General features: G+C 39.0%; 2 protein-coding genes across 6 annotated transcripts; one reads left to right on the top strand and one right to left on the bottom strand.

The window, feature by feature from the left end:
* Nucleotides 1-483: 483 nt before the first annotated feature.
* LOC139945094 (long-chain-fatty-acid--CoA ligase 4-like) lies at nt 484-20,382 on the bottom strand. Of its 5 annotated transcripts, XM_071942354.1 has the most exons (16): nt 20,175-20,243; nt 14,263-14,330; nt 11,109-11,155; nt 9,158-9,537; nt 8,419-8,596; nt 8,155-8,261; nt 7,472-7,613; nt 6,690-6,837; nt 5,883-6,096; nt 5,625-5,764; nt 5,067-5,239; nt 4,545-4,619; nt 4,002-4,190; nt 3,245-3,411; nt 2,670-2,778; nt 484-2,446 (listed from the first exon to the last, which is right to left on the bottom strand). In XM_071942354.1, the coding sequence occupies exons 4-16, from the start codon at nt 9,512-9,514 to the stop codon at nt 2,289-2,291; spliced, it is 2,157 nt and encodes a 718-aa protein (XP_071798455.1). In that variant the 5' UTR covers nt 9,515-9,537; nt 11,109-11,155; nt 14,263-14,330; nt 20,175-20,243; the 3' UTR covers nt 484-2,288. The 5 variants fall into 5 exon arrangements, with proteins under 5 accessions (XP_071798455.1, XP_071798453.1, XP_071798456.1 ...); XM_071942352.1 differs by lacking the exon at nt 11,109-11,155 and having other exon boundaries at nt 20,175-20,382; XM_071942355.1 differs by lacking the exon at nt 14,263-14,330 and having other exon boundaries at nt 20,175-20,376.
* On the top strand, nt 11,467-19,663 carry LOC139945095 (WD repeat-containing protein 73-like). Its single transcript, XM_071942357.1, has 7 exons — nt 11,467-11,634; nt 12,586-12,653; nt 13,167-13,359; nt 15,797-16,026; nt 16,416-16,885; nt 17,322-17,358; nt 17,520-19,663. Exons 1-7 carry the CDS (start codon nt 11,582-11,584, stop codon nt 17,747-17,749), a joined length of 1,281 nt encoding a protein of 426 aa, XP_071798458.1. The 5' UTR covers nt 11,467-11,581; the 3' UTR covers nt 17,750-19,663.
* Nucleotides 20,383-20,405: the final 23 nt, after the last annotated feature.

The following is a 20,405-nucleotide window of genomic DNA, read 5'->3' as shown; positions in this document are numbered from 1 at the left end:
TTGTTAACTACAATCCTGTTATAAAAAGCTTTTGCTTATAAAGAGGTCTTTTTGCCAGTCCCAGCTACATTGTTAGAGAGTCGACTGTGTTATCATTGTAGGCTGGCGATTGTACGTGTCTATCATTCTAAACCACAGTGAATGGTATCAAATGGTCACCTAGTAGGAGGGTTAACTGTACAGTGTAGATGTATTCACCATATCCATATTATATGTTGCAGGCTGGTGTAGTTTGTCCATCATTTACACAAAAGTGGATGATATTGATTGGTCATACAGTAGGAGGGTTGACTTTGTACTCTGGGGGTGAATTCACCAAGTGATAGTAAAATGGTAGATGGTATGGTTTATTCAAAACTACTGTGGATGAATGGTCGGATATAAAAAAAGAATACTATTTGGTTTTTATTCAGAGGACATTATTTGTAAGTTCCTGAAACAAAAAAACGCCAAAACACACCAAATAATCTTACAATAACTCACTCAATTTTGAAAAGATTTATTTTGCACATAAAAATTTCAAAAACAAACTGATTGGTAACTATCAATATAAATAATATTTATTTTTGATTTGATAAATAATTAAAAAAAACGACAAGACTTTGGTAATCATTATAAAACAATTTTTCTATAAATTTTCTTCAACAAATTATATATGCAGTTTGTGTTTCTTATACAATTTCTTTTAAAGATATTCTAAACCAAAATCCAAAAAGCCATCTATTTCAGAGTTAGACAAATTGTTAGTAAAGAAAACATTTGGCACAATTTGAAATCTTTGGTTTGGTCAGCCTTTTTGCGAAACCACAGGTAAGACTTTCGGCTCGGGCTTTGGATTTTGCACCACTCGCCAATTCAAAGCCCACAGTATGGATATCTCCACCTTCTCTCAAAAGGCCATCTTAATCCCCCCTCTTACAAAGCTACTCCTTCTTGATTGGCCATACTCTTCATACTCGTTTGACTCCCTCTAATAACCCCCAGACCCTCAAAAGACAAATGCACCTAAAATCCCATCTTTACTTGCCTTAACATCCTCTACCCCCACCCCCACTCAATGCTGGGCTAAACCCCCCACCTTAACAGGCAATGTCTTTACCCTTTCTCTACAGGTCATCTCTACCCTCTGAATACACAAGCCTGCATGTAACTCCCCCTTTTAAAAGGTCAGCTTCCCCAGTATTCAACAATCCTTAATTGGGCGTCTATACCAAGTCTTTCGAAATAACACACTTCTGTTAACATTCCCCAAACTAAAACGTTGAGCTTGCCCATTATACTAACTTTGATTGTATAAGGCACCCTAACTTTCAACCATCAAGCCTAACATTTCATCCATTTTCCATAATTTATGTCTGTTAAAATCCCGTTCTAAAATGTTGAGATTGCTCATCATACTAGCTTGGGCTGTACCAGTCGCACTAACTTTCATCCCCCAGCCACCCAGCCCATCATTTCATCAATTTTCCACAATACCTGCTTGTTAAACTTTCCTTGGATAATGCTTATCATTTTGGCTTGACCATGACATCCCACCCTGCCCAGGGAACGAGTTCGTTTAGCAGTTTTCGAAGTGAAATATTTAACTGACTACTTGTATAATGTGCATCATTTTGGCTTGTAATTCTACCCAACTCCAAGTTGTAATTCCCTTGGCTCCCATCCCCACATCAACATAAAACGGGGTTCAATTTCATAGAACTACTGAAGCACAACAAGTAGCTAATAAGCATAACAACATTTTGCTTACAAGAATAAGGTTGCCAGCCAAACTACCATGTCACAAGTGAATTTTGTGACTGGTATCCTGGTCATTTCTGCTAAGCAGAAATTTTTTTATGGAATATTTTCAGCTTAAGCAGCTCTATGAAATTGGGCCCAGGTTACACCTTTGGACCACATACTGCACCACACTTAATCAATTTTCAAATGCAGTTAACGATCCTTTTACTAATTACTTTGATATTGCTAACCATCTTAGCTGATCGATGATGACACTTCCTTTCCTAAACTTCAGTACAACCTCTGAGATATATGGGTTTAGAGGCAGTGCATGGTGAGGTATCAATGTATGTTTGGTTTGTGGTAACACCATGTGCATATATCTACTTGCTGGGTAATGTTCTATTGAGATTTTGTCTTGCTATATATTCTACTATCACGTAGTAGATGTCTTAGAATTAGGGAGACTTCTCTACTACCATGGAGGTAGAAATCTTACTTGTTGAAGTGGCAGTGGAGGGTTGTAGCATGCACCTATGCAGTCCATTCTGAGCCGCCCGTTCTATCTATTTTCCATAGTACATGCCCTTCAGATCATCCTTGTAATGGTCAGCGATTGCTCGACGTTTGAGCTTGAAGGCATCGGTGATTAGACCAGACTCCGGCATCCAAACCTCGGAGCAAAGTTTGACCTTCCGTGGTACCTCCCACTTCTGCAGTTTACCTGGATGATAAATAAAAAAACAATAGATATATATTTTCAATCGAAAAAATCTACCTTAGATGTGTTCCACTCACACAACTTTTTGCGATATGGTTTGTAAAAGTTGCTTTACCAACTTGACAGGGGTGTGTTTTCGCGGTCATAACCAAGAACTGTTTTGGTCATTGGCCAGTGATTATGAAGTAATAACCAATTCAACCGAAGTTTACCCACCAAAACTTACCCTCCTTAGCAGTTTTCGCCATCGAAACCAGAACCACTTGCTGCATTTTTATGTCGTCACACAAGTCCTCAAATGACATGTTGGATAAGCCTTGCTCCAGCGCTGCACTCTGTCACAAAACAAATCAACAAAACTATCTTACTAACCATTCCTTACTTTCCAGGGTTCAATTTTAGAACAGTGCTTACTGCAGCTGTCTGTAATTACGGCCCAAATAATCACATTATTGGACTATATGCCATTTTGAAGTGTTTTTTTTTCAGGAAACAGTTTTGGTGTTTTCCAGCTTTGTTCCTTAAAAAATAAAAACACTTTTGACAGGAGATCAGGGCTCGATTAACTGCTTTTAAAATCAGAAAATAATGCGTCAAAAGCTTCTGCTCAACAAATAATTACAGGAAACCAGTCACAGATTGTACATGAGAAATGGCATTTTGGGTGGTAACCATATTCTGGTAAGCTTAATTTTGTTGTGGTTAGCCACTTTTTGTGCGTTAGCAGCTTTATGAAATTGGACCCAAGGGTAGACCTCGTGTTTTTTTCCAAGTTTCTTGAAGATAATAATAACTGCATACCTCAAGATTCTTTCTGTAAGGCACAACCAAAGCAGTACAATAGTCAAAATCACCGTCAGCGTAGACGCAGATATTCTCAACGAAGGGACTCTTCTTTAGGACGGTTTCTATGGTTGCTAAGGAAATGTACTCCCCTGTCTGAAGCTTCACTAGATCCTTCTTACGATCTGATCCAAGGAAAACAAAAAATGAGGTAAGAATTTGGTTTAACTCTTGTGGCATGTTATGGTGACGGCCTACCATGTACAACTTTAAAACGTGTTTAATCAGTCATCATATCTTTTGGTTCATTAAAGTTGTGCATGTAGACACGCCGTCCAGCCTTAACTGGTAATAGAATTCTGCTTGCATAGGTGTCATGGCCAAGTGGTTTAGAGCACCGCATTAAGTTCTGGTGGTCAAGACATCGGAATGTGGGTTCGAATCCTGGTCGCAACACTTTTGTCCTTGAGCATGATACTTTACTTTAATTGCTTCTCTTCACCCAGGATCATCAATGGGTACCTGCGAGGGTAGGTTGATAATGTGTTTGAAAAAGCTATCGGAGCGCCACGGCAGCCCGGGGGCTGTATACTCCCCAGGGACCTGAGAAAGAATACAGGAATGTTATTGGCCAAATGACCAGGACACTAATGTCAAGCGCATTAATCTGGTTATTGTAAATTCGCCATATAGAAACTAACTATTATTATAAGAGAGGTCGGGCGACTTGGCGGAAAACTCCTTACGAGAGGGCGACACATTTTGCATAACTTACCAATAAGTCTAAGAGTACCATTCGCAAGCACTTCCCCGATGTCGCCGGTATGGAACCAACGTCGTCCATTAATAGTTTCAAAGTATTCCTCAGTCAGGGCTTCATTCTTGTAGTAACCCATGGCAACGTTACCTCCACCAATCAGAATCTCTCCCCGTGGGTTAGGCTTGTCCTCTGGTGTGTAGTTCCCTAAAATGGAAACAGATGAGGTTTAATCCTACTGTAGCGTAGACCGTGTACACTTGCCTTTTAATGTTCACACAGCTTCCAAGGAGACTTGTAAGCAGAGTTTTTCTTGTGTTTTCTGAGCGTCTGGCGAGAGCTTTTATTGAGTTGTACTCCACACTTTACATTCATTGAACATACTAGTAGGAGATGCATCACTGTTTACCAGGTTACCCAATGGCCCAGGAGGGGGCAACCAGCAGCGGAAGCTCCACAGCGGAGTTATGCTGGCACCTCCTACAGGCCGATCGGCTCCGTTACACTCTCTTACAACTATTGAGAAAAGGACACCTTTCTGCCATGAGTCTATATATTTACCTTCCTTCCATTCCTTGAGTTTGATTTCACAGCAGGATATCGGTTGACCAACATGGCGGGTCCTGTAGTCACCAGCTGTAATTCATAACAACAACAAAAACATTCTCATGAAGGCGAGCGGAGTATACTGTTCGAAACGTTGAGACCACACCGGCTCTTTTCAGAGCCAACACTCGTCCAAAAGAGATTTACCCTTGGTTGTACCCGCAAGTTTAAAAGTTAAGTTACTTCTTATTTTCCATACCATGCAAAGCTTCCAACATCACTTAATAAGAGAACTGTTTAGTTGGATCAAGGTTAGTTAACCTTTCTTGTCCAAACGAGGCAACAACAAAAATGACTGAGAACTTTTTTAGCCATTCCTTAGCACTAAATGCTGTGGGTGCTATGGGTTATTTCAAAGTCTGCAAATGCGCTTATCATTTGACTGCCATGGCAGGGGAGTATGATGTAAACAGAAAGTAAATCTCCCTCATTTACAATCACAGAGGTTGGATATTAAAACAAGTTGTTATCACTTACGTTCACCAATGGTTCCAGCCCCACAGGTTTCTGTCAGTCCATACCCCTGAGCGACACTAACACAGAAACAGCATTGCATGAAGCGTTGTGCGCTGTGCGACAGCGCAGCACCTCCGGTCAGAACAAATCTCATCTCGCCTCCGAGCAATTTACGAAGCTTGGAGAAGACCAACCTGTGAAACCACAAAGGTAATCCGTTAACTCTTCTAATATGTGAACATTCAATATCATGTGCTTTGGTTTTGAACACAGTACACAGTCAACCCTTCTACTATCTGACCATTCAATATCATCCAGTGTGGTTTTGAATGATCCACAAACCATGCCAGGATGCAATATGATATCATGTGGTGAATGCCTCACAATACACACAGATAATTCTGAGCACAGTTGTGCTACCATACACAAGCCGTGCAGAAAAATGGAACAAAGAGTAGGAGGGTTAACTAATGGGCTAAAATATCAAGTTCAGATAATCCAGTGATCTTCATTCCAATAACAAAATGCACACAATGTTTAGAATACACATAAGCAAATTATCTTCAAAATGTCATTTACTTGTTGAAGATGGGTGTGTCGAATCCTTGTGCAACGTGCTTCATTTTATAATCCAGCGCAAACTTGAACAGTGCCCTCTGTATGGCCGAACCGCTATTGACTTTGTCCAGGACACCTTTGTAGAGACGGTCAAAGATCAGCTGCAGAAAAATAAAATTCAAAGATTTGCGAAAATGTTCACAGTGTACAATTGAACGAGGTTGGTCACAAACACAAGCACAGTTTAAGTTGATAAAATTATTTCCCACTTATACTTACAGGAACAGCGGCCATGATGGTTGGTTTGAGGATCGTCACATCGCCCTTTGACCCCTTCTTGATCTTGCTTGAGATATCGGTCATGGTCAAGGCTGAGGAGTACCCAAGCTTGTAGCCACTGGAGAGAAGGGTACACTCAAGCACCACCTCCAAGATGTGTGCAAGAGGCAAAAAGCAGACGCAGGTCTCGTCCGGAATAAGTTGAAGAACACCACTGGTCGGGAAGAATTCAAAGGGTATGACCTTATTGGTTTTTGAATAGGTAAGTTTATTCCTCTAGTTTTATCCCCCAAACAAGACTCGGACAAAAAAAATCTGTACAAATTTCATCAAGTTTGAAAACATCGAGCTATACACAGAGGTGAGATTCTGAAACTAGGATCAACGTTTTAGGAGAGGTGTTGAAATGATTGCATTGCCACCTTTTTGGTAAACCCCTGGGTTTAGATTTCACAGAGCTTTAAGAACATTTTTTTCTCAGCAAAAGGTGAGAAGTAGATCAAAGAGCAGATTACTTTACATTTTGAAAAGAAAAAGCGGTTGATTTTCTTCACAAGGTTGATTTCAAAAGAATGATTATAGATAAAAGTTGCGGACCAACCATTTGGAAAGCTTATATCACAGTAGTTATCCAATGAGATCATTGTATCCAATGAATTAATTTGTTTGGGTCTGTAAGACCAGTGCCTGTCTTTATCCGTGCGGATAAAGTTCTTACGCTACAGCTACAGTCAGTAGCAGCATCCACAACACTGAAGAATACACCTTTTCATTGATCCACACATAGCCAATGTCGTAAATTCTTACCTAGAGTGAGGAATTCGGTTCCCTGCACCGGCGACCATTGACATGATATTCCTATGAGATATCATCACACCTTTAGGGACACCAGTGGAGCCACTGGTGTACATGATGACAGCAAGATCGTCAGGTGTGGGCATCACTCGTGAAAAATCTGTACAAAAATAATACAAAATATGAGCATTATGAATAAGAAGGTTGCATAGTTTTTAGTAGCCCGAAGGGCAAGTTAAGAAGTGGTATTTACTAGCCTGTAGCAGTTTTTACTAGACAACGTACGCCGGGATAGTGTATAAGGTTGAGCCCTGCCTATATGTATGCAAAACTCAAATAGTGGATGTAGGTGTTTGATGAATGGAGTCTTCAGACATTTATATGAATGCAGCATTCTCGTCAGTTTACAGGCATTCAAATTTAAACCACCTCATTCAATTCCATTATAGTGTGAAAAGGCCAGCCATTATTAACCCTGGGAAATTGAGTATTGTGAAATGGGCGTATGGGAATCTTTTGAAGGGGCATGGCCAAGACCAGGGGCCCAAGGCCTGTCTCAGCAGTAGAATTACAGAAGACATTAAGTGTTCGGATAAATATTCTAGATAGGCCTAAATGTCTGTATTATTATGATATTTATCATTACATTATACTTCATATTTTAATTCCTAGTTTATGTATCATTATACCGGTTGCCAGACTGTACATTCCTTTTTTCACTTGTTTAATTGTATGAAATAAACCAATAATAATAATAATGTATTACTATGATAGAAGGATCAAATCTCACAAACCTTGGGCGGCTTTGCCACGCTCGATGACTGATTGAAAAGAGCAGAGCTCAAAATCCAAGGAGAAACTATCGGTGTTGACTTTTGAGATCTGATCATCCATGTAGATTATGTTCTTCACACTGGGTATTCTGTCATGAATTGCCTAGAAATAATACAAATGATATATTTTTGTAAGATGTCCCTCCTATCAACTTATTTATGCACATTGCCGCTTTCATTGTATATAGCGCCCTCTAGGGCAGAGACATGTAATCCCCCTTCCAATATGGCAAGTAAAACAGGTGAGCCTTTTACAATTTGACATCAATAAACCCATGGGAAATCTCACAATATTGTTATAATATTCTATAACAAGCTCTCTGGATATCTTCATTCACAGAGTCCAACAGAGTCGAATTTCAAGATGCTGCTGAAGCTGAAAATATTGCTTAAAAACTTCCTTCTAAGCATGTACCACTAGATGGAGACGATAACTCGGATGGAAACTAAAGACGTACGTCCACATCACTAGTATACCATTCTTTTTTTGTTTTTTTCTCAATGAAATGGTGGCCAGCAAACATCCCAACATTTCCCCAAACCCCGACTATGGCAATTGTTGCCCTCAGATACTTCTTGTTCCTAAAGGCTCCTTAGTTTCACATCTAGAAAAGCATTATAAGTTTCTGACCTGAGGTTCTCACCTTAAACTTTGGCAGTAGACTTGCACTTGTAATGACGGTACTAACTTGTGTCTCATTAATGCCATGGATAATGGCATCCTCTCCCAGTGTAGCATACAGAGTCACAACTATCAGGCAAGAAATTACAGCAATTCTACAATTATCGACTGCAATAAGTGGAATAGTAAAACTATTGTCCACAGAGTTCTATTTTTAACCCGTGCCCCCATCTTGTCCCCTGCTCCCCCACAAATGTGATTGAAAAAAAAAAGGTTTAAAACTTACCAGGAAAGCCGTATCTGAATCCAGCCTGAAGTCCGATCAGGAATTCAGCTCTTGTCTCGGAGAAGATGAGGACGTTCTCTTTGTGTCCGAGCCCCAAGCTGTGAAGGCCACGCCCAAACCAAACTACATCGTTGAACACTTCCTCGTAAGACTGCCACACATAGTCTCCCATCACAAGCTAGGATTGAAAATATATTACAAATGTGATTAACAGTTGCCAGTTGCTTATGGCTGTACAAAGAAACAAAGGAAATTAAGCTGGAGATCTTTTTAAAATATTAAAAATTTTGAAAAATTCTAATGAAAAATTTGAAAAACTCCAGAAAAAGTAATGTTGAGAATTTTGGTTAGAGCACCAGTAAGCTGGCTGGTTTTGAGGAACCAACTCATGGGGTGATGCTGAGGGCCAGACAGAGAACGAGCTTTGTTGTCAGTGTCTTCACTGTCAGGGGTGATAATGTTTGCTGGTGCAGAGACCGCTAATCGAGCTATCAATCTGCCTGCATATGGAACAGAGAAGATTTGGATTTGTATGGACTTGTATGGATTTGTTTGGATTTGTTTGGACTTAACAAATCTATCTTATATTATGCTTTCTCTGTTGGGTCAAGTTTCCTTGAAACTACCTTGACTTCATTCCATTTTTTCAACATCTGGTCGGGTGATGATCGTCTGTAAAATAAAAAATTTAGTTCTGGGTTCAACAAAGAATTTAATCAACAAAGAATTTAAGTTTTACCTTCTTGAAAGATTTCCCATTTGGCTGCATCTCGTCTTCCTCCTTGTAAACTTCTCTAGTCCCAAGACAAGGCATCTTGTCAAACTTAAAGGTCGCCCGTTCAAACTCCGCATCCAACGTCAAAGACTTCTCATAACGATGAGTCAACAACTCGTCCGGGAAAGAGGCATCTCGGTACGGACCCGAGCCATCCGTCCCAACATTGACGGCTTTGGTTCGGTTGACTCGCTCACGAGCGACGGATGATGCAAGGTAACATGGGAAGTAAGTGATGATGTCATACAACCATGTGACCAACGTGAGGAGGGTTATGATCACCGACACGTAGAAAGGTTTGAGGGGCTCACCGTCTGGCATCTTGTAAGATCCTAGATAGATACCTGTTTCAAATACATCATTGAAATTTCATTAATTTCAGAAATTTCATCATCTAGAGCAGATGTCTTACCAGGGCGAGAAGCAGTTTGAAAGCTATTTTTTGTTCCCGCTGCTAAAATATAGGATTCAAACTGCCTCTTGCTACCAGGCAATCTCTGTTTATGGGTAAACAAAATAATCAAATCAACCACATAAGTAAGGCATTTGTTTCAAATAAACTAAGTTGGCTCCGTACACCAGATGAGATAGTGATGTGAGGGTTAACAAACAAAAGTCACAAAACCAGAGAGCTGTTCAATTAAATTAAAGAGCAAATTAAACCCAGGCGACACCCACCTTCAACTGAAAATTTTTGGGACAAAAATATAATCTAATTTTAACTTTGTGCAGTAGTACCACGCACCAGGATTTATAGATAAAAAGTAGACGACAAAGAGCAAAGTTTATTTGCATAAATCTTATCTACACGCACCTCCATCAAGGTGGTGCCTGATCACCAAGGTCCATGGCCATGATCGAAAAAGAAATTATAATAATGTTAACAGTAACACAAACACTATTGTTTGTTGTAGCTAATTAATAGTAATATTAATAAAACAAAACAACATGTGTCACCACGTCTACTCAACCCAAACAACCAAAACGTTCATAATGAACAAACTTCTAAAACGGAAAAGATGAAAATAACTCGGGGGAGCTGAAGGTATGAAATGAATTGAAAAGAAGAAAAAATACAAATACGCATCTGGGAACTACAAAGAATAGTTCCCCAGTCCGTGCTTTGTGTACAAACATATGGACACGCGTCTGGGAACTACGAAGAATAGTTCCCAGACGCGTGTCCGTATATTTGTACTTGAAACGCGGATTGGGTATCTTTTCTTCCCAGGACGAACGTGTGCAGATAATTCTACACGTTTGTCCTGGGAAAAAAATCTGCGCACGGTCGGGGGACAATCGGCATATCGCGGCATTAGCGGTAAAAGAGCGTTAGTTGAGAAAATTCACACGCAAAATTCACTTGATTTTTACTCAAAATCTGTGATACCTATTTGAACAATTTCAAGTGTAGTGCTATCTGCAACTTCTGAAGCATTAGATCGGTAAGTTTCATGATGCAGAATGTTGCAGATGATTTTTCAAGGAAGCGAAAGGTTTTGATTTCAGTGGTGCTGGGGCAAGGATATGGAGTGGATTGGACCGATTTATAGGGCTACATTTCACCCAGTAACTGGGGCGATAGATTCCTAGAAATTTTGACATTATTTTTTATCTGTCTTTTTTTTTCCTCGCATCGAAGTTTTGACATTATCGATCGGTCATGACCGATAATGTCAAAATTTCGAGCGAAAAAAGGAATCTAGCGCCCCAGTTACTGAGCCTACGTTTCAAACAAAGATTAGAAAACAAACTCATCGAAACAACTAAAATGGTCCTGGATGATGAGCAAACTGCAAAGTCCAAACAAAGCCGAAGGTCAGAAGACCATCGCTTTACATACAAAATACAAATTACAATAATAATATTTATAAAATAAAATAAGTTACAATTCTATTGGATAAAATCAGCCAACCTTTTTCACGAAATCCTGCAGACTTGCTCTTTCAATTTCAACTTCACCTGTGAATATGATTACCAACAAACATTACCAATCAATGTCACATCGTGCGATCATGGTGCGATCGTCCGACCATGAAATGTTTGTAAACAAACATCGACCTATAGTTTGGTCGTCTGCTTTAGTTTCCGTGAGTAACCATTTGTTATGAATTGGGTACCAGACAGCTCCGACACGTGTTTGCGATCTCGTATCCACAACGTACTTCAAAGTTTCCTTCCTTCGATCTCACGTATTTAATGCACGTTTCCAAACATCAGAGGAAAAGGTTACCGTGTACGCAAGCGCACTATCACTGACCGCACAAAAAAGCTGCACACAAAAAAGAGCAGACGACATTTTCTGTCAGAGGAGCGAACGCAATCTCATTTCGCTGATATTTGCTCAATATTTTGGAGCCTGTTTGTCCCCGAGAATTGTATGAAATCATGGCTGACGACGAGGAACTTTTAGACGACTGGTTTATAACATCTTTGAAGTCGTAAGTATTTACTAAACATATTTCCAACTCGCCAACCAAATTGCAATAAAATTTAAAAATAAGTAAAGAAAGTAGCCCCACTCAAAAAAAAGTGCAAATCCACTTGATTGATGCTCCATGTTGTTTAAAGTTATTAATATCTTAAATTAAATAAAGCGTTAGTTTTAAATGACGGTATAGAAAAAATAGCCTATATATAAAGTGGGCTATATTTTACAACCAACAGTTCTGTGTAGACAAGACAAGCATGCAGAACACTCTAGTTCAGAAAACACTTGGCAGTCTAGGTAGATAGTTAGTAGTACCATCTAGATGAACAAGGCAGGTCACAGGTGATACAACTTTTACTCCTAGAACTATCCTCTGCAGTTTCGTTTCGCTATCGTCTCCTGTAGCGAAACAAAACCGCATAGTTGTTTCTAGGAGTAATGCCCGGTTCATACTTCTTGCGAATGCGATCTGAATATTGACGTCACAAATTTGCAACGAATTCGCACTGAGTTGAGTCGTGTTCAACTCGCTTGCAAATGTCGCTGTAAAAGGAGGGGTGTGACGTTGAATTCACGTCAAATTCGCTTCCCATTCGCAGGAAGCATGAACCGGGCTTAACACAACTTTAGCTGGATCCAGGATTTGATATTTGGGTTGTTATGGTTGGTGTGTGTTTGAAACTTGAAAGTTCTTTCCGGGTAGAAAAATGCGTTTTTATGTAGGAAATTTGGTTTGTATTTTCCTTGGTTGTTCTCCTAAAACTATGATTGATGAGGTTCGTTCTGCTATCATCATCTTCAGACTCCACGACAGTGGAATGATGATCCTGATGCGTCCACTTCACTTGGTCTTGACTGAATCAAACAAGTTCTACATTGTATTTATTTAAAATAAAATTTGACATCAATAGCTATTTTTAATTTTATTGTTCTGTATTGCGTCCCATTTTCTCACAATTAGGTATCGTCATCTTCATATGTTTGATTTGCCAAAACCAACTTGTGTAATTGAGTGGATTGACAACAATTGTAAGTTTGACTTTGAAAGCCAGTAACATTCACATTCTGATTAAATCTTATCGCCATGCCAACCCGATCATTACAAAAATAATAATAATAATAAACCGTTCTTATAAAGCGCATTACACACGGAGTCCCAATGCGCTGTACAAAGTCAAAAGAGTGTCATTTATTCAAGTTGAAAAAATATCATTTTTGTTTTAAACTTATGGGTTGTATTTAAAACCTTTCTTTCAATGACTGCACTCTTTAAATCTCAACAAATCCCTCCATACTCCTTGGTGAGAAAGGCAATGGTTATTTAAGCAAGGTTTTAGCCAAAATGTTGTACAAACAAGGGTGTCGAAATTTGCTGGAAATTTAAAAACTTGGTGTTCAAATTGTTCACGTACAGTTCATTTGTAATATGTGCCCCGCCCCCTCCCCCTTCTCCTTCCTCAAATTGGAATGTAAAGTTAACACACTGTGAAACATTGAGGTGCAGAATGGTGTTAAAACTTATTTTAAATATTTTTCTTGGAGGCATTTGTGTTGCTGGATGTGAACCCAATGCCAATAATGAGATTCTAGAGCTGAGCATCCCCGCTAAGCTGATGCAGCAGGAGGGAACGACGGCAGCTGGACTGACTAAAGACAGAGACTTCAAGATGAAGAGTGGTGGGTTCAGCGGTCAACCTGTCCACTGTATGAAATACCTGCAAGGTTCCTCAAGAAGGTTAGTGTAACTGGGCGTGCAGGCCTTGAGCTTAAAGGCACTGGACACCTTTGGTAATTGCCAAAGACTAGTCTTCTCACTTGGTGTATCTCAACATAGCATAAATTTAAAAACCTGTGAAAATTTGAATTTAATTGATCGTTGAAGTTGCGAGATAACAATGGAAGAAAAAACACCCTTGTCACACAAGTTGTGTGCTTTCAGATGCCTTGAACTCAAGACCTCAGCTGATATCTCAAATTCAACTCAAATATTTTAGTGAGGATTCTTAAAAACTACGTTAATTCAGAGAGAGAGTGGCAGTTCTCACAACGAGCTCTCCATTGCTCGTTACCAAATAAGTTTTTATGCTAACAATTATTATGAGTATCTACCAATTGTGTCCAGGGGTGGATTTCACAAAGAGTTAGGACTAGTCTTATCTTGAGTTAGGACGAGTTACTAGTCCTAACTTAGGACTAGCTGTACGTTTTTGATATCTCTTAGGACTAGTCCTAAGTTAGGACTAGTCCTAACTCTTTGTGAAATCGACCCCTGTGCCTTTAAAGGGACACATTGCCTTGGATATGGTGATTTGGGGTGCAAAAATGGTTCGGTATGAAATTGATATGGTTGGATAGATGAATTTAAAAGTAGAATATTATGATTCACACAACCCTGCTCTAAATTGGGAGGTTTCCTTTTACTTTGTGAACTAACACAGTCCGCCGTTTTGTAGAACCAACTTGTTGACTCCACAAAATGGTGGACCGACATGTTTCACAAAGAAAAATCACATAAATTTAAGGCATATTTGTGTGGATCGTTTATGTTCATTTTTTTAAGCTAAATGCTACAAAGATGCAGGTTGTGCATAAAAATGTACTTCAGGTGGTTTTATAAAACTGTAATTTGAGAGCTTACCTTCACAAAATCTTGCTCCACAAAATGTGCAGTTTAAAAAAAGACTTGTTTGTCCTCTGTCCACCTTCCTAAAGTAATTCAGACAAACAGAAGTATTATTGAGCCCTAGATCTGGCAAACCAAGGTGACTCCAAAGGTTTAATTACCACACGTTTGGTTAAAGTGTACCTTTATCGGAGCCTTTCGACCTACAATGTAGGTGGTGTTGACACAAATCACACATCCGGTACTAAAGAGGGGAAAATATATTTACATAGGCAGGGTCAAAGCTTATATAGCACATGTCTGTGTTACATGTAACTGATGTTGGTGATAAGTTTCTAAAGATTTCGGCAGTGTGTTACAAAGTTCAGGTTGCTTCCTCATTGACTAGACTGGACGCTTCAGTGAGGCATATATAACTTGTATTGTGTAGTAAAATCTTAGCCTTATTATATTATTCGCATATTGTTTTTCTGGAAGAGGTTTTTTCTCTCTTTGTGACTGATTAGTTGATTGGTTGCTTGGTTTGAATAGACTCATTATTTACTGCACATGGGGCTGGAATGAAGAGTAGACTGATGACCTGTTGGTTGGTTGGTTGGTTGGTTGACTGGTTGATTTGTATCTAGTCTTGTACTAGTTGGCCAAAACTGTACTATGCAATGATTACTTGACAAGTAGCAGAACAAACACTGACGACTGAATTGGGCTGAAACTGCTCTCTCTCTAGATTTTGTATAAATTCCATTATAACTTCACACTTGCGTTAAGTGTTAAGTAAAATATATAATATTGTAAAACTAGACAAAGGGGCAAACTCTACTGCTGATAAATGTTTGTGTTTATTCAGTTTATTGTCTAGTAAAAGTAGACTAGACGTAGCAAGTGTGATATTTATTTTCGCTCAGACATCTTTCTGAACAAATACTGATAACGGTTGTTTTGTTATCAGGTAATTAATCGGTGAATGATCCAGTCGGTCTCTGAGTCTGAACCTGGAATAACACAGTCTTGGTCTTGGCCTTGGTGCCCCTTCAAAAAGTTCCCATAGACTTTAAGATTTTCCAAAGGAAATGCCCTTTGCAAAATGAAAATGGCCTCGCCCTCTCAAAAATGACATTTGAAACCTACAAATGTTCCCATCCATTATTAGGTTTCACTCTTGAAAAGGGTCCTTTCAAACAGCAATTTGAAATGTCTTGAAGAAGGTTTCAAGCTCAAAAAGACAATTACTTCCAGACTTGTGCAGGCCTTGAACTTGAAGGTGCTATTAAGCAATTCACCTCAGGTAAGGGGGCACTTCTGTGAGGAAAAAGTACATTTGTACTGAAACCTTGCAAAGGGCACCACGGCAAAAGCACAGGGTACCACAACAATAATTGTGGGTGCCTTGGGTTAATTCAAGGCCTGCTTGAGAGTGAGTACAAGATAATATCATTTAGAAATGATTCACATTAAATTTCATGTCAATCAATTAGGCCTAAGTTTTTGTGTCGATTTGTAGATTTTGTATTTTCAGCTGTGGCCTCTTTTTTCCACATTCAAACTCCAGACTGATTGTTACTGGTAGTCACCTGAGCACAGATCTCAATGTATGGCAACTTGGAACAGAGACCACTGATGTTGTAAAGAAACTTTCATCCTTGCCAGGGTCAGGGGTGGAAAGGTCAGGGGTAAAGGTCATAGATCAAAGGCCCGGTTGTCAAGGTCAGGTCGCTTTCGGCTCCACCTTGTCCGACGTGCAGATTGTGGATGTGGAAACAAGTAAAGTCGTCAGGACAAGTAAGTTTTGAATGGGAGTAATCTAGTCTTTTTAAATCAACTCAATTAATTTCAGAAACCTTCCACAGCCACCGACTCAGATTTGGCTTAGGGACTTTGTCAAAATTAGTCATGGACAAACAGGACAAGGTTTTATTCTTGCCATTATATCACCTTGTTTTGTATTTTATAAGCAGCTGTATGAAATTGACCTGTCCAGGTTAAGTGGTATTGCATAAAGTAAATTTCAACTCAGGTCTTCTTTGCTTAAAGTAAAGCAGTTGTCTTAATCATTCAATATGCAAGCTTTTTAATTAATTAAGACAGCTGGCAAAAGTTTCCTGTGCAAAATAGTATGTCTGTCTGTAACATTAATCAATAAATTTGTTTGTTTCTGATTCACTTCACAGAACTTGGAAGTGCATCGTACAATGTTGAGATTCAGTTCTTGGATGATGATAACTTAGTGATGTGCAATACTACAAGTGGACACATAAATATTCATGACATGAGAGCAACTTCCAGCCAATCAGAAACTCCCAGCCAATATGCAAATGAAGCAGCCTCCTCTGAAATACGAGGCAATATTGACCAGTCAAATGAAGGCTTAGACACTCTGTCACCTGAAAGGACGAATGAGAACGTTTCTAACAAAGAAGAGATATCGTGGACCTTTGACCTCAGCTGTTCATCAGATATCCCAAATGAGGGCGATACTAAGAAGCGTAAAATGGATTCCACTACGGCAACCATTGCTCGACTTTCCACAAACAATGAAGTCATTGTAAATGACTTGAGAAATCTCGCAAAACCTCTTCATACTGTGAGATTAGATGATAGCAAGAAACTGCATCCATCGACAGAATCTTTGGCTGTAAAGGTAGGTAGTTTAATGGAAACAATCTGATATCTTCACTCATATTAAACAAATTGTTCTCGACTGTCTAAGACATCATGAGAGCCCATTTTCCTAGCTCTGCTTTCCACTGAATAATGTGCTTGCGATCACCATTCTTCACTTACAGGGTAAGTGCTGAATTTTGCACTAGTCGTGTAAGCCAAGTATGCCTAGTAACACTGGGAAAAGGTACATTCACACGCAAACATTCCTTGCTAACCTAACATTAGTGATGAATTCTCTGCTTCCATAAGTGCAGATTCTTTGCTTACAGTAAGCAGTTCCATGAAATTGGCCCAATGGGGTGTTTTTTCAGACAACTTACTTCCTTATTGTCTAAGGCTTGTGAAATTATCAAAAAGGATTTGCAATTTTTTTGTGTGAATGATATTTTTGCTTTTTTATTTTTGTTGTGCAGTGGAGCCCAACCACCAAACACATGATCTCTGTGTCAGGTAAGCCTACTTTTTCTTGTTCATTGTGTGTTTTTGCTCTATGGTATTAAATTAACTATTTTTTTACTGACTTAATGGTCTACTTTATAATTTGTTTTGAATTGCTGTACAGCAGTTTGAGAAAAATAAACTATTATCATTATTAAATATTCATTTGATAGGACTGAATGAATGTGTAGACATCCATGACATCACACCATGGCAACAATCTTCAACTTCTCCACCAATCAGCAAGCCAATATTCAGGCATGAGGGTCACATGTTTGCAGAGTCAGCCAATCAGCAGACGAGGATTCTATGTCATACTTGGCATCCATGGAAACCACAGGTGATGATGTCATCAGGTAATGATGGTTCTCTACATGCTTGGGATTGGTCGACAGTTTCATAAAAATAGTGTTAGCAATTCAAAGCTACTTATACATATAATATCAAGTTTTGTTGTGGCACATACAAAAGCTGACACATTGAAAGTGCCATTTTGATGTCTCACAATGACCCCTAAAATAAAGAGTACATAAATGGCCTAGTTTCCTGAGTGCTTAGACGACATCTGTTGCGGATCTTGCAGTACGTTACAGCATCCAGGATGACATTCTCAAGAAATTGAAATAATTTAAAACTGCTCATAAATTTAACATCAAATTTATGTGCCACATACTAAAAGCCAACACCTTGAAAATACCCTTTCTTGGTCTCAACCTACCCCTAAAATAAAGAGTTATAGAAAACCAAGTTTTCCTAGCCTCAAATCTTAGCTGGGATAAGTGTTATTTTCCCCACACTTTTGGTTGTTTTTATTATAATTTTTGCTCTGTTGTTTGAGTTTGCCATTTTTAGTTGGTTTGCTTGTGTTGTTTTTAAGAAAGTTCTTTTTTGTTGAAGTTAGGAGTTGGTTTGTATTTGGAAGCGCTAAAACAATACTAATGGTTTGTTCTTTAACTAAAGGTATTGTCATAGATTTGCTTTTGTTAAAGGAATGCTGACTTATAGCCAAACTTATCATTCAAGATATAGTTAAAGTCACCTGTGAAAATTTAAGTTGAGAAAACGGCAGCAAACTTTCCACTTTATTTTCAACAAGAAAGTTCAATCCATCCACTTTCTGCCTCTCTGGCCCTATGGAGGGCAGCAGTAAAGCTGCCACCACAACAATGCGTGAGAGTCCCGTATACAGGCAATCTTTGGAGTTTCGTCTAATCAACTAGGGCATTTCAAATGAAATAATTACACCAAGTATGACCTTGCTTTAGAATATTTCTTGTTTATTGACTTACATCATTCATACTAATCTAACAGGTTTCACAGTTTTAATATGTATTTTTGTTACTAAAGTCATGCCAATAACGTTCTTTATAAAAAAAATGATCACAATGAATTTGAATTACATTGAGTTATGTTTTTGTTGATGTTTGAGTTGATTTTATATTTGTTCCTAATTAACTAAGTTCCCCTGACTTTTCCGGACGAGCGAAAGGTACAATTTTATTTACTACCATACAATCCCAAAAATATTTTTGAAAAAGCCCTTTAAAACACCATAAAACATTTTCTTTTAAACTCTGGATCCTGCCCCCCTCCCCCTTATGGAATGGTCCATTCCTGGACACTAATGATTTGACTCCCCGGCCGGGCAATTTTTGTAAGCTTAATTAGTTGTAGTCAATGTAATTTTTTTGCCACTCAGTTACGGGCTATTGACCCCCTCCCAATCTTGAGTTTGAAAAGGAAGGTCACTGCAGCAGAGGAGAATGACTCGACCATCAGAATAAAATAACTTCAAGTCATCTGAAGTTACTTGAGGAAAGTAGTACAATAGCTGTGTGCAGATGCGACTCTGTAATATGACTCCCTTAGAAGCTGTAAGCGTACTCAAGTCAGAATCAATCCCCTATGTGTTCTTGGAAATATATATTTACACTTGTCAATTAGTGCGTGAAATAGACCTTGGCATAACGGCTAAACGCAAAAAAAAAGATTTTGAGAAAAGCAAGTACAGAGAAGCTAAAGCTAAAAACGGGACAAACGTCTACAAAGAGGTCGAGCTGAGTAAGCACACTGAGTTATACATCCGCATTTCATACAATCGTGCCTTTGAAACTTTGAAATTGAATTAAAACACTTGTCATGGGAAAGTAGCCCTTCGTATTATAGGGGCCTACTAGTACTGTACTCCTTTGGTTTAAACGTTGTCCCTGACATGTTTAAAACAAACATGGTCTGCAGTGATTATTTTCTCATTGACTCCCTCAGTGAAAGCTTTGGTTATAAATAGACCGAGTTGTTTGCCAAGAGAGGAGAAGTAACTAACCGTAGAGTATAAACATTTGCTCCCATATTGTTGAAACGTACTTCACTTTCTATTGTCGTCGGCTCAACAAACACTTCGCAGGGTATCTTTGCTCTGAGATTTGTACCGGAATTGGTGCGTTCCACACGGCATAAAGTGATCAGAGATGTGAGACAATCGATGTTCGGCACATTTTTTTTGGATAACTATTATTTGATTTAGGATGGATGGCGTTTATGGCTCGTTTACAGTGTTTTATTATCCGAGTTGATCATTTTATTGCTCAGAGTCGGAGATATTTAAGTTGGTATCTGCGTGGATTCATTTCCTCCATAGATAGTGCGAAGTGTTTTGTGATACCATGTCTATAGATACGATGCACCCCGCACGTCTGCAAAACCGACGGTCTTTCCTCCATGGACTAAACTTGATGACGAAACTTCAGGTTCACCAGTAAGAACCGACACTATAAGATGTTGACAGGAATTTTCAAAACATAATGCTGTTATGAGAAAGGGAGAACTACCTTTGGCGGGAGCTTGATCTGTCGGGAAATGACACCTGTTTATGTTGCTGCATGCAGGTTCAAACTTCTTGCACAAGCGGAGTCGTTCCTTCAAGGTTGTCTATGTTTGAAGGCAGGACTTCGAAATAAGCATACATCAACATTTTCCAGTCTTGAAGAAGGCCTACATAAAGATAGTCTGATGCAAGTTGACAGAATTTTCTTTTTGGCCACAACAACGGCAAGTTGACT

This window comes from Asterias amurensis, chromosome 12, assembly GCF_032118995.1.
Source record: "Asterias amurensis chromosome 12, ASM3211899v1".
Taxonomy (NCBI): Eukaryota; Metazoa; Echinodermata; class Asteroidea; order Forcipulatida; family Asteriidae; genus Asterias; species Asterias amurensis.
Note: the sequence above shows the minus strand (reverse complement) of the source record. Positions and strands in the feature narration are given on the sequence as shown.

Bases quoted from the DNA above. Each gene is read 5' to 3' on its own strand.
- LOC139945094 (XM_071942352.1), bottom strand. From the start codon at position 20,227: ATGCAGCAACATAAACAGGTGTCATTTCCCGACAGATCAAGCTCCCGC. The intron at 9,538-14,262 runs GTAAGCTCTCAA...TATTTGAAACAG, and splicing joins TGGAGCAAGATTTTGTGAAG to GTATCTATCTAGGATCTTAC. The intron at 4,620-5,066 runs GTAAGTGATAAC...TATGAATTACAG, and splicing joins GGCTGGAACCATTGGTGAAC to CTGGTGACTACAGGACCCGC.
- LOC139945095 (XM_071942357.1), top strand. From the start codon at position 11,582: ATGGCTGACGACGAGGAACTTTTAGACGACTGGTTTATAACATCTTTG. The intron at 11,635-12,585 runs GTAAGTATTTAC...TCTCACAATTAG, and splicing joins TTTATAACATCTTTGAAGTC to GTATCGTCATCTTCATATGT. The intron at 13,360-15,796 runs GTTAGTGTAACT...TTCAAACTCCAG, and splicing joins CTGCAAGGTTCCTCAAGAAG to ACTGATTGTTACTGGTAGTC.